Source organism: Montipora foliosa, chromosome 3 (genome assembly GCF_036669935.1).
Source record: "Montipora foliosa isolate CH-2021 chromosome 3, ASM3666993v2, whole genome shotgun sequence".
Classification (NCBI taxonomy): Eukaryota; Metazoa; Cnidaria; class Anthozoa; order Scleractinia; family Acroporidae; genus Montipora; species Montipora foliosa.
The window spans coordinates 372,409-386,298 of NC_090871.1; the positions used below are offsets into that span (position 1 = coordinate 372,409).

Genomic DNA, 13,890 nt, shown 5'->3' on the forward strand with positions numbered 1-13,890 from the left:
TACAGAAACCGGAGATAAGCGCCGGCCTGATGGGCCTTCTAGGCTCGTTGCAGACTTTACCTACCTACCGTACTTTTAGGAGGAATAATACATTTACATTTCTCGAGATTGAGCACTAGCTTATTGTTATCAAATTAACGACTCGCGACAGCGAGATCGCCATTGATTACGGAATTTACCATCTCAGGAACGCGATCACTAAAATAAACTTGGTTATTATCAGCATAGTTGGACAAATTGGAGTGCACGGCGATCGAATGCAACAGAACAGAGCGTTTAGAAAAATCATATTAAAAAGGAAGGGCCCTAAAACCGACTTTGAGGTACACCCTCGTCTTCTATCCTGACACCTGGGGCCCAGGCTTTCTCTAAGGTAACTTTGTAAGAGGGCCAGGCTAGATTGGAGAAACTCCGTAGGCAGCGAGGTTGGCAAGGAGGAGGTTATGCGGTATCCATGATGTCAAAAGCTTAACTCAGATCCATAGCTGATAAGTAAGAAAAAGAATGAAATGATAACTGGTTGTTTTTAAGTGCATTCCTCCAGCCCTCGATCGATCAAACGTAGAAGTAGCGCGTCTCACAGCTGTAGCCCCGTCTATACGCAGACAGAAGCGGTGATAAGATCGTTTTAAAATAATCAGAAAGTTGGCGTGCAAGACACTTCAAAAATTTTATCCCGTATAACTAGGATCGACACAGGCCTGTTGTTAGATTTATTAATTGTGAGGATCGTCCTTTTTAAAGATGGTACAGATTTCGGCGAGCTTCCAAGCAGCCGGCGCAGAACCAAAGTCAATGATCTTGATGATAAGAACGGATAGCGGATAAACAAGAACGTCAGAGCAGCAGCGCCATCCCGTAATGTTCTAGGCGGTTACTTATCATAGCCAGTCGCCTTTTTTGGATCAAGCGGCTTAAGTATAAGTTCAGTTTCAGGTGGACTTACAGAATGAAGCTGAAAAGCCTGTCCCGCAAAGCAGTGGATCTGTATAGCTAAGATACTTGGATGACTGGTAAAAATGGAGTTATCATTGTGATACACATGCCCATCACTATCGTTGTCCTTCAGAATGGACGAAAAGTGCGCGCTGAAAATTTGTGCTACTTCCAGTTTATTGACAACAAGACTGTCACTCTCTTTCGTTGAGAGGAATGGTGCATGAAAGGCTTGATCGTTTGCGCAATTTTTTTTTGGGTTGCCTTCGGCGTTTGCGGCAGTGGTGCGTCTCAATACAGATTCAAAGTTTCGCTGAAGTCAACACAAGGGGTCTCGAACTTGACAAGGTGCGAAACCTTCTGTTACCGGTCCAAAGCGGTCACGATTTGTCCATTCTCACATGCGTGCATATTTCGAGTGGACTCGACTGAATAAACTTGAAGATTTGGAAATCACATTGTCAAGAGAAGCGTAATAGTTCTTTGAAGGGCATCTCTAGTGACGACGGTCCTCTTAAAACTATTCTAAGTGCACTCTTACTTGATATAGGTTGAGGTTAATGCATAGGATAATGATTTTTAACATTGCACATGCGTTGTTGTTTTTTTTGTCAAAGAGAGAGAAAATTGAGTTGAGTTTGCTTGCATCACCATTAGCAAGACATGGGGATAATTTACACCTTCTTATTTTGATTGATATGTAATCTCGCCAACTGTTAGAACGGACATCGATTAATCATGTCTTTCCTCGGCCAATACGAAACTTGATGCGACTGAGACCATTAACACCAAAAATTGTTGCTTCGGGCGAAATTTTGATTCCGTTTAACTCCCCGCTCCTTTTCTTTGGCCTAAGTTTGTTTTGTTGAATTTTCTTTTGACTATTCGAGCTCTTGTGCATAAAAGAACTTGGCAAGTGGAAAAGAAGGCTTTATTTCCTTGAGGTAAGAAAGCAACACATCCCACAGCTTGGCCCACGTGTCACAATGACAGTGGCGTGAATATCCATACTTTGCAGTCTATAGCATCAAATAAACTGTTCTCTTAAAACGTAATGCTTCCGAAACTCGTATTTGGGATACACGTGCCGACTTCACAATACCGAAGTTCTGCCAATATTGATTAACTATATGTTAGTTATTCTATTTTGAAGTTTTTTTCGTGATTCGATTAAACGTACTGAATTTTTACAGTACAAATAAATCTTGTTGTTGTTGTTGTTGTTGTTGAAAGGCTTTTTTTGAATATGAAAGGGAACGAGTCACTTTTTTTGACAGGTGAGACCGGACATAAAAGTCCCACCAACTGTGCATGCTATGACGTCATTTGGTTTTCCACGTGACCTATATGTCCAACCCGGCAAAAAAATATAAAACCGCTTGGTTTCTTTGTACGGATTTTTCTCCGTTTTATCCTTGTACGACATAATGGACGGTGGGAAGAAAGTTTGGGTGCCTGACAACGAACATGGCTTTCATCTGGGGGAAATAGTGGATATTGGATCTGATTCCATCACCGTTCAAGTCGACGGCCCGAGTGGAAAGGTGCAGGAAATAACTGAGTCTGTCAACTGTAGTAAGATGCATAATTTTTGTTTTCGAGCTGCCTTTTGTTTTCAGTCACTAACAGAAAAAAATGCACTATTTTTACAGGTTGTTACTGCTCCCTACGATCGTGTGTTTCCATCGGAAAAGGATAATACCAGAGATTTTGAGGACAATTGTAAGCATTTAAACTGAATTAAGGTCTACCTAATGTAACCGGCATGTGGGAGGGTTGGAGATGACACAAAGCCTAAGAAATCGAAATTATTTATATGGCTGAGGTCTATTGATGAATTATATAATCATTTTTTCAATAGAGGTTGTGTTTGTTTTGGAGATACTGCAGCGAAGCAGATGTTATGTTGGCCTTGCAAACTTGCTTTGCATGTAACATTAATTTTCTCCAACAAAAAGTGTAATGCGGAAAAACCCACAAATAGAGTTAAAGTAGAGACAAATGAAAATTATACATCTTTGTCGAAACTGATCAATCACAGCACATTATTACACATCTTCAATCTTATTCTAATTGCAGCCTCAATATATTGTTTTTATAAAAAATTAATGTGAGTCAGGGATGTGTGTTAGAAGGTAGGATTTAGTCTTGAATTCAGGGATTTTCAAATTTAGTTATGCTTTGCAAATTCTTTAAGAAAAACTAATTGTGGTCAATGAAGCCATCTACATTTCTAAACGTCTAAGGATAGTTATGTTCAAGTTGTCTGCAAAAATTAAAGACTGCTTTAATGTCAACAATAACAATAAAAGTGTTTTCCCACCTGACCATTAGTTTACTGAAATGATTCCCAAGGGAAAATTTTTCAATACTAAAATAGGCCACTTTAAAAAATACTACAACACTCTTTGTTTGCCCTCCAAAATTTTGCATTAACATTTTTTTTTATTTTCACGTGGGACCATTGTAAGTCTCAAGAGAAACTGGAAACAATGCTTATGCAAAATTTTGGAGGGCCAACAAAGAGTAGTGTGGTATTTTTGAAAGTGGCCTATAATGTCACCATAATTTTTCTTTGTCTCCGGCTCAATGTGATTCTTGTTATATCCTATATTGGCCGTACTCTATGATATAAATGAACAAAGGTAGAGAACCCACACCAACAAAAGGTTGCATTTCGAGAGGAAGGAAAGTAGCGATCTTTTGAGAAAAACATTTTGGAACAATGTAGAGAACCAACAAGCTTTGCCTGGATACATAGGCCCTTTAGAAGGCAATTTCTTTTGAACAACTCTTCTCTACACATTGTTTGGTCATTTTATCAAATCCTACCCAAATGTGTAGTAGATAACACCAAAATATTGTTGGAATTGGCTGACTTCAATTTCACACAAGATAGAAGTGTGAAAACAGACTCAAAGTTGAACTGAGAAAAATTATTTCCACTTTCATACAACAGCAGTCACTTTTGCATCTGACTTGTGACAACTTTTACAAGCTGACAAGTTTGTCATTCTTTGTGTATAAAATAAATTATTTGTGTTCATTAGACCGACTGACCTCTTCTAAGAACACATATCTTTTTGAGTTTTGCATGTTGTAGTGCATTATCTTTTTTGCCCTTAACCCTTTTACTCCCACGATCGAAACGTTCATTCTCCCAGCTAGTACCATACATTTCTGTTTTGGATAGTCATGAGAATTTGGTGTTATTTCAAGATTGCACCTTTAAGCTGATAATAATCTTCATGCTCAATACCTTTCTAACTGACATACCAATAACTCCCGGGAGTCAAATCTCCATCTGTGGTTTCAAGAAGTACCGACAACAGACGAAAAGTGTTGGATGTTCACTCAGAGAAGTTGGCTACTTTTTCCCTTAATTAATTAATTAACCCCTTCACACTTAGAGCACCCCCAGTCGGTCAGTAAAATGTCTGGCATTAGCCTGAGTAAAATGTACAAGCTTCACTCTCGGGTAGGGAAGGGTTAAAGACAGGTTCTTTCTTTATCTGGCGCCAGTTGTTCAAACAATGGATACCGCTATTCACAGGATAAATCAATATCCAAGGGATAAACACTAGCAAAACCAACTGAGTTATCCAGTGGATAGATAGTGATTTTAATTTAATTATTCAGTGGATAGCGCTCTTCTTTGAACAAGTGGGGCCTGGTGTTAGACTATTAATTAATTAAAATCTGTAAGGGGCTGTTTTAGGAGGTAAAGGGTTAAAACAGAGGAATATTTTGGCCTCTATTATGGGATAATGCTATAAAATTATCCCTTTGAATTGGGGCATTACTAAACCACAGAACAGCGAAACACTGAAACAGGGAAACAAAACCAAAACACCATGTTTGACCCCACCGTACATTGAATACTAACCGACAAAGGTTGGATTTGAGATTAAATATCGTTTTATGCCTAATTAGGCCTAAAACATTATTGCTCTGAATTCATTGAGATTAAGATTAGGATTCAGATTAAAACTGAGATTAGGAGCAATAACTTAGGCCTAAAACGATGAGTTTGTTAGTATTCAATGTATCGTGGGGTCATACATGGTGTTTTGGTGTTTTGTTGTTTAGTAATGTCCTTTGAATTGTCTAAGTTGGGCAATAGACCAAATCGGTTAGTAACTGGATGTTGTACCCAATAGACCGTTTTACTGTTCTGTGCTCAGTTACCAGGCCTTTGAATAAAAGCAAGGCTGGAGTTGACCTTGCTTTGACACACACCTCACTGCTTTTCTTATGAAGATAGAAAGTCGTTTGCAGTACAACAACATGATTTACATAAGAAAAGCAATGAGTTTTGTATCAAAGGAAGGTCAACACCAGCCTCACTTTTATTTAAAGGCCTGGTAACTTAACACAGAATGGTCTATTCAAATGTCCCAGGATTAAGATTAATTGGTTATTGCATTTGCATATACATGTAATTATTATAATGTAACATGAATCACATTTAAATGATTTGGAAATACCTGGAACAAAACATTTTATTCCCAAAGGGTTTGAATTGGGTACAACATTGAGTTAGCCAATTTGGTCTATGATTCACATTTTTATTGGCAAGTCAGTGTGATTGAGAAATTAGGAATTGACTTGGGTTGATTGAGTTGTCTCATTTTGTAATCAATAGGTTCCTTGATGTTTTTAAATGAAGCTACTTTATTACACAACTTGAAAATTAGATACCAGAAGGACAAAATATATGTAAGTACGAATTAATGTTTGCTGTGATAAAGCAGCTTTGTTGTAAGTAGTAACAAGTACTATGGCCAGTCAAAACACATGGACAATCAACTGATCCAACCATAGCAATTGTTATAATGTTACATTGTAAATTCATGAAACCAGGAATATAAAGGCAGTACTTCAATTTTAAATATACCTCTGATTTCAGGGCTCAAAGTTAGCAACCAAATGGTTGCATTTGTGGCTAAAGTTTTGGTTGTGCACCTAAAAAATCATGTGTGGTCGCACTCGCACGCCTTAAACGCTCAAGTGCAGTGTGACTGAATTGCCTCTCTGCTATTAGTAATAGTCCTCGAGTAGCGAAAAGCGTGACGCTTTCTTTCATTTAATTTGCAATTAAATATTTATAAAATTTAATGTAACTTGCATTTGGTAACTTTATTATTGCCTTTTCTGTCCGATTAGTTGGGTGATACTAAAACAATTAGACCCTTCGCCCTCAAGGGCCACGGGTTCAGTGGCCCATTTGGCGTTGCCTCATACTGTAGGCTATTGATGACCCGTAGCCCTTAAAAACCACAAGAATTTTATCGCTGTTTCAAACGAAAAGTCAGCCTTACTAGTTAAAACAACAAACACAGGATTAAAATAAAATACAAAAACTGAAGATGATGTAATAATGTGTTAAGGACGTTCGCGCTAATTGTTTGTGCGCAACGTTACTGCGCAGGTAACGCGACTGTAATATGTCACGCATTACTTCGAGCATTAGTGAAGTTGAGGTTTTAAAACCTTTGCAAAAACCGTGGACGATAAGTTTTGCACAGCGTTGGATCAGAGAAGATCGTGATCAGTCAAAATTGATTTAAAATATTTATGAAAGTCAAGTAGACTACTGCACGACTGATATTCGCAAGGTTTTATCAGTCGTGCACTAGTCTACTTGACTTTCATACAAATTTTTCAAGCATTAGTTAAAATAACATGGCGACAAAAACGCCGAGGAAAAAATTCCAGGCCGGCAAAAGAATGGCACATTTATTTCCGAACCATCATAAAACTTCAAAGAGAAGTGAGCGGGAGGATGGAAAAGGTAGCTGATCGAGTAGACAAGTGGCTGAAAGTTTGGAAAACTCGAGGACGCACCGTTGCGTAAATTTAATGGGGCTGTTTCTTTTTAATATTTTTATTACCCTACGAACTTAAGTTCAAAGTGAATGCATGTTTTTAAAGTTCTTTTCCTTTACTTTCGTGAATTCGTCCTCGTCCGCTTGAATAGTGCGGACTTGCGTGAAAACAATTAGCGATTGAATTTCACAAAAAATCACACTCCAGAGGATGAGCATAACGGCAATGGAGAGATATTATACAAAACACCAACCAGATGAAGATGACCCCTGCCTAAAACTTCGTTGCTATGCTCGAGAAAGGTTTTTTTTTCGGTAAAAACCTTTCATCTCTTCAACGATCGATCCTCTCTTGGGTTCCAGTCCTTGCCCGACAGGTCACGCAAAAGCGTGACAAACGAACTTTTCCAAGAGCTTTGTAAAATCACATCGATTTTATTCGTTCAGATCATCGGTGACCCCTATTTTTTTCATCATGAATCAATTACTTTACTTACTATCTACAAAATATGATGAAATGAAAAAATTCTCACCGTAAGAAGTTATCTTTTTTTAACATTTTCTTTCTTCGTGCCATCGAATTTTGGTAGTAGTTGCAACGGATAGAGCTTACGAAAACGCTCGTCGAGAATGAACTCTACTGTTTACCACATCCCTAGCTGCATACAATTATGTAAAAATCTCACTCCTAGAAACCTATGCACGGAAACTTTCACTCCAACAGTTTCTTTTTATGATTTTCGATGGATGAGCAGATGAGCCTACATCTCGCTATTATGACCGATTTCTCGAAATTAAGGCATTTTTCCACTGCCATTTTCTCCGAAACAAAGTCGGTGACCCCCCTTTTTTTTTTCATTTTTGGAGTAAGTACTTCATGACCTAACTCTAGGCGAGAAATGAGGAAAATCTCACCGTAGGAAGATTTTGGCGCGAACGTCCTTAAGTTCTGCTTTTCTGTTACAAAATGTGCTTCCAGTATTTTAAGCTGTGTGCTTAAAATTTTGGCTGTGCGCCTAGAAATATACACGTGGTAGCACAAGTGCTCCCAAAGCCAAAAATAAACTTTGAGCCCTGGATTTGCTGATGCAGCATTATTGTCTTTAAAGTGCTACTGTGACCTAAAAAATTAATCAATTCTCATTATTCTTTGGATTTCAAAACTAGGGAGGCAGCATGGTCTTGTGGTTGGAGCATTGGGTTTGCATGGGGTCGCCCCGGGTTCAAATCCCACTCTAGTTTGGGTTTTTTTCCGGTTGTCCCGAATTCATTTCTACAACGCTTTGTGAATAGCCTACAGGTTGCCTCCTGCCAGTAATATTGGGGTTCTTAATCATGTCTCTGTAAAGTTTGAATTGTTTCTTTCAGATTATTAAAAGTGGGGTGCCTGTGAACTAGCTTGATCGCTAAGTGCACTTCCACTATAAGCAAAGTATTTACATCTTTTATTTTATGTTAACTAAACACTAAGGTTTTAAGCATTGATTTCAAAAAGACACCAGTTTATTTGTCTTGAATAACTGGAATTTTCCTATTTCATTAAATCTGCCATTGCTAACTTTAAATAAGATTTTGAGAGAGCTGGATTAAGGAGAAAATGACAACAAAGACTCGCTAGTTGAATGATGCAATGTGTGTATACACGTATGTGGCAGAATTAATATGCAGCATAGGAGTTTTGGGCTGTCAGACTTTTAAACTTGCATTTTGCATGGAAGTTGCCTTTAGAAGCTGAAATTTTATGCTAGTGAGTAATTGAGTGACAATTTTTCCCTGGATTCAACCCTCTGAGGTCCAATTGGTCAGTTTTGATCAATGAGGTTAAACGAAGTTTAACCAAGTAAACAACTAGGAGCGACTGCAGCCAGTTGGTCAGTGGTTTTAGTATACTTGCGCATGCGTGGAATACCTCGTGCTTTGGGCTGTATCGCTTATTTATCAGTGTGGCGGGAAGTAGGAGCATTGTGTGTGGAGCGTTTAGCGGTTTTGTTCCCCCCCCTCCCCTCCCTCAGCTTTCCACTGTCTATCAGTGTGACGGGTGCCTGTCCTTTTCGGGGGCGTGGGGGCTCATGGCTGGGTTGTCAGGTTTTGCCAGCCATCAGTGCAGTCTCCACCTTGGAGCTGGCTGCCAATAGTGGAAGCTCCAGGATGTTTTGGGCACCCAATCTCCAAAGAGCGACGATGTTGTCTATGATTTTTTAATCACGTTGGCACTTTAAGGCCAAGAACATATCCTGGTTATTTATGCAAACCAAAGTGTGACTGGTCAATGGCAAAGTAATGTTATCATGATTGCTTTTGACTCTTGTCATTGAAAACTCATCTCTTCCTGTAGATACAGCCCTGTAAGTAAGCTTCAGTGTGTGTAGATGAGCATGACATTGTCGGAGACACCAGTTGACAAGGCATGTAACCATGGCAAGGATTTAGTTATTCACTGCAGGAAAAAGTGAAAAACAATCAAAAGCTAGGAAAATATTTCATGATTTTCAACTAAACCTATTGAGCACTCCCTTGCTCTGACTGGTAAGATGTTAAACAACAAGCTTTTTTTGTTGACCTTAGAGTGCTCAATAAAAAATCTCAGCAAAGTTTGAATCAACCAAATTACAGCTGTAGTTGTCCTTATACACAGAAAAATCAAATCAACAGATGGAGCAGAACATCATGATTCTGACCTCGGGTTTTAGTATGTAAATCTCAGGAGAGTGACAACGGGCTTGGCCTTTGACATACAGCAGTGTACTTGTAACGCTCATCTCACGTTGTGTAAAGTTCAGTGCTCGAAATTAAAAAAAAATCCAGGTTGTCCCTGTTTTAAAAGCCAGGCAACTAAACCCATAAATTTGGTTGCCCTGATAAGTGCTTGGTTGCCGATTAGGAAACCTACGATTAAATGCACACCGTGCTGAGATGCTATCACATGTCTTTGGAGCTTAAACTTTTATCTCATTATAGTTCTAACTGTACACCTGTGGTTTTTTGTGGAAGTTTGGGTTTAAGGTTTAGCATTTTCAAAATGGAGTCTTCGATCTCCATCCGATACGTTTTCCTATCTGACAGTGTTTTGCAAAAGCTATAAATATTCAAACACAGGAAAATGCGCAGCTGCGACAAATTAATAATTATGATTATACAATGCTGATGCTATCTCAATTTTGATTGGCTAAAAGCACCCTCTAATTCTAGATGGCGCTGTGTCATCGGGTCACATTTACAGACACTGGCATTTATGCATGTACGTGTGACGCGTTTTTGCAGACAATGAAGTTTTGTTTACATCTCGATATCGGGAACATTTTTCGTAAGACTGTACAACTTAACTTAAGAATTTTGTTCAAAAGTTTCAGTTCGATTCAGTTTTTCCTGAAACGTTTTCAGATGTTTTAGGCTTAAATCCTTTCTGTAAACCTTTTGAATTCCGCTTTACATGTAGTTCACGGCTGTCATTAATAAAGCAGGGCTCGAAATTAACAAAAAAATCCAGTCGCAATTTCGCGACAGGATACCAAAATTTAGTCGCAATTTCGCAACTCTAGTGTCGCAGAATCTTCGCGCTGCATTTTCTTGTCAGCGGTTTAGCAAAACAAAATATGAGCCCGCAATACTTGTGTGTAGAGAAACCGTTTAAAATGGCGAAGAACGCTGAACGCCACGTTCGAAAGAAGTGACATCGCAGCTAAATTACGCTACAATTAAGGTATCTTCAGATTGAAAAAAATTCACGGCAAGGAACAAAACAATTTTGTTATTTCTTTCTTTATTTTATTAAAGTAGCAGCAAATTGGCAACTGCTAATCCTTTTGTTTCGAAAGAGCAGAGGTGAAAATAAGTCGCAAATTTGCGACTTCTCTAGATATTTAAGTCGCAAAGGGAACAAATTTAGTCGCAAATGCGACTGTATTGGTCGCAATTTTGAGCCCTGTAAAGATGTTTACACTGAAACGTGTCATTGCGTGGCTTACTTTGTTGTTGTTCTGTGAAATGTCTCAACGCTTCTACATTATAATTGTATAATAAAACAATTATTGGATTCGGTTTTAGCATGATAGCGAAATTATCAAGGCCTCGGTTTGTGTGATAACACAAACCTCGGCCTTGATAATTCTCGCTATCATGCTCAACCTCATCCAATAATTGCTTATTGTTGTTAATGTTACACTACTATTGGACATTGACAATAGAAAACCGACAAGCGAGTCTGGTGCTGCTTAATACAGTTCATTTTCTATTTTTGGCTGGAATGTCCGTTGTTTTTTCTTTCCGTCAACCAAGCTTTTCATTTTACCAAAAACTAGTCTTGTTATAAACATTCTGGTCATCTAGGATGACTGGGCAATGGCTAATTTTGAGCACTGAAAGTCCAGCTATGCCCAGCTTAAATCTTGTATATTAAGCAATCATGATTTTCTTTTCAGACCTATGTTGCAAACATTCTGCTTGCTGTCAATCCATATCATGAAGTCAAAGATCTTTACTCCAAGGAGAGAATCAAGCAGTATCATGGGAAGTCACTTGGCGTGTTACCACCTCATGTATTTGCTATTGGTAAGAACAAGGATGTAAGAAATAATTAGTGATGTAAATACAATGTGTTACAGACATCTTTAAACAGTACAGTGTATGTGCTCGTAATTGACCGCACAAACACAATCAAGAAGTTGACTTGGGACTACTCAGAACAACTTCAGCCAATATACGTAAGGGAGGGACTCTTGTCTATAGCTGCCTTATCTCATACAGTGTGGCTTCAGAGCTGGGAGGTTCACAGTGGATGCGATCTTCTTCCTCCGTCAGCTGCAGGAGAAGTGTCGAGAGCTGCTGCAGCCATTGTTCCTCGCCTTTGTGGACCTCACCAAAGCCTTTGACTTGGTGTGCAGAAGCTGGCTCTTTGAGATCCTCCAGAAGGTTGGCTACCCTCCAAAACTCCTTGTGATCATCACCTCCTTCCACCAGGACAATGCAGAGTACAGTCTGCTTTGATGAGGTCACCTTCAATGCCTTCCCCAGTCAGCAGTGGAGTAAAGTAGGGCTGTGTCCTAGCTCCAACCCTGTTTGGGATTTTCTTCTCGATGCTTCTCCAGTATGCCTTTGTAGACTGTACAGAAGGTGTCTATGTCCGGATGAGGTCAGACGGGCAAACTCTTCAACATCGCCAGCGCCAGAGCCAAACCTTACGAGTGTTCATACAGGAGCTGCTGTTTGCAGACAATGCTGCTTTAACATCTCACAGTGAGAAGGTCCACCAACGTCTGGTTGACAAGCTGTCCCACGCCTGCAAGGAGTTCGGGCTAACGATCAGCCTCAGGAAGACCAACATTCTGGCGCAAGGTGCAGAGTCCCTCCCAGTCGTCATCACCATCGACAACATGGAGCTGGAGATTGTGGACACCTTCACCTACTTGGGCTCCACCGTGTTTAGCTCAACTTACCTTGATGCTGAGATCAGCTCCAGGATCGCCAAGCAGCTGCTGTCAATGACCTGTTGAGCGAAAGGACCAAGATGTGTGTCTACCAAGCTTGTGTCCTGTTGACTCTCCTTTATAGCAGGGAGTGGGTGAAGATCTATGCCAGACAAGAGCAGCGACTAAACGGATTCCACCTCCGCTGCCTTCGACGCCTGTTGCACATCAGGTGGCAGGACAGAGTCCCCAACACCAAGGTCCTGGAGCATGCTGGCTCACTGAGCATGTCATTGCTGCTCATTCAGCGACACCTTTGGTGGCTCGGCCATGCTTACTGCATGGAGCCTGCTACAATGGCGTCATCAAGCGAGATTTGCAATCTGCACTAATCAACACCAGCACATGGGAGGACATCGCCAAACACTGACGGAAACACATGGCGGCAAAGTGTCAAAGCAGGGTGTTTACAAGGCGGAAGTGAAGGCTAGAGTCCAGGCTACCTGCAAGAGAGTGGCGAGGAAAGAACGCGCAGCCTCTGCGCGGGATTCCACAAGGCGCATCTGCGCCACCTGCAACAGAGATTGCCACTCCAGGATCGGGTTACACAGTTATACAAGGTCCTTCCCAAATCCCCAGCGCTAACCATCGCCTATTCAAGATGAGGATGCCACTACTATAATAATGATGGGCCTTCATTTTTATTGAGTACATAGCACACAAGTGTGACTATTTTCTGCCAACTTATTGTAGAGCTAAGAGCTTCCTGTTTTGTGAGAAAAATCATTGGTTGGACAGGTGTCGGCCTGGGCAGCGCCCACAATGTCATCTTCTGAGGTGTTCTTGTTTTCCGGGCATTCCATTATTGAGCTTGGCAAAGAAAGACCTGCATTGTCTCCATGGAATTTCTTTTTTGTTGTTGGAGGGGGGGCTGTAAGATGTGGCTTAGATTATATAGTTTTTAAGCCTGTAAAACAATCACGCTTGGTGTTTGGCTGATGGAAATCTTAGTCACTTTTGAGTATCAACCCACTGACTTCTGAACCACCCCCTATTGACCAGTCATCTGGCGTTAGAGAGAGTAAAATACAATGGGATGACAGCTACACTGTACACATACAAATTTTATGCAGGTTTTTACCACCTGTATTAATTAGTTATCTTTGTCTACATTTTCCAGCTGACAAGGCATACAGGGACATGAGAGTGTTTAAACAGAGTCAGTCTTTGATAGTCAGTGGTATGTTCCTTTGTACTTACTCACTCTTTTTATCTTTAGTCAATCATCTTTACCATGATTGTGAGATGATTATGCCTGTAGGCAAGTTATCTTAAGCCTCAAAATTAACAGGTGGTTATATGTGGATCTTGCTTTGTACAGTGGTTTTCTGGCCGTATTCTGTGAACTTAATCTGCAGCAGTAATATAAATACAACTTGGTAGATTAGCTTCTGAATTGTCATTAGATTTTAATTCAGCATGCTTATTGTTTCTGCAGGGGAAAGTGGTGCAGGAAAAACAGAATCAACTAAATATGTGTTAAGGTATGTCAACTTGGTAGTTAATTTGTGAAAAATTAAAGCTGTTCATCAATCTAACGAAAATGTTATGACCTTGCAGCATTACATCATTATTGAATTCAAGCCTTCTGAAAAGAACAAAAACATGTACGGTATTTTTTTTTTTTTGCATTGCGACAAAGGAGAACACAACCTAATTGTATC

General features: G+C 39.8%; 1 protein-coding gene across 1 annotated transcript in view; it reads left to right on the forward strand.

Moving 5' to 3' along the window:
- The first annotated feature begins 2,254 nt into the window (after positions 1–2,254).
- The window catches only part of LOC137996395 (unconventional myosin-VI-like), a 43,365-nt gene continuing 31,729 nt past the window's right edge, over positions 2,255–13,890 (forward strand). The window contains exons 1-6 of the mRNA XM_068841772.1: positions 2,255–2,480; positions 2,589–2,658; positions 5,582–5,655; positions 11,183–11,312; positions 13,347–13,406; positions 13,665–13,710. Of these exons, the coding sequence (XP_068697873.1) occupies positions 2,364–2,480; positions 2,589–2,658; positions 5,582–5,655; positions 11,183–11,312; positions 13,347–13,406; positions 13,665–13,710 (497 nt within the window). The 5' untranslated portion in view covers positions 2,255–2,363. The remainder of the gene's footprint in view (positions 2,481–2,588; positions 2,659–5,581; positions 5,656–11,182; positions 11,313–13,346; positions 13,407–13,664; positions 13,711–13,890) is intronic.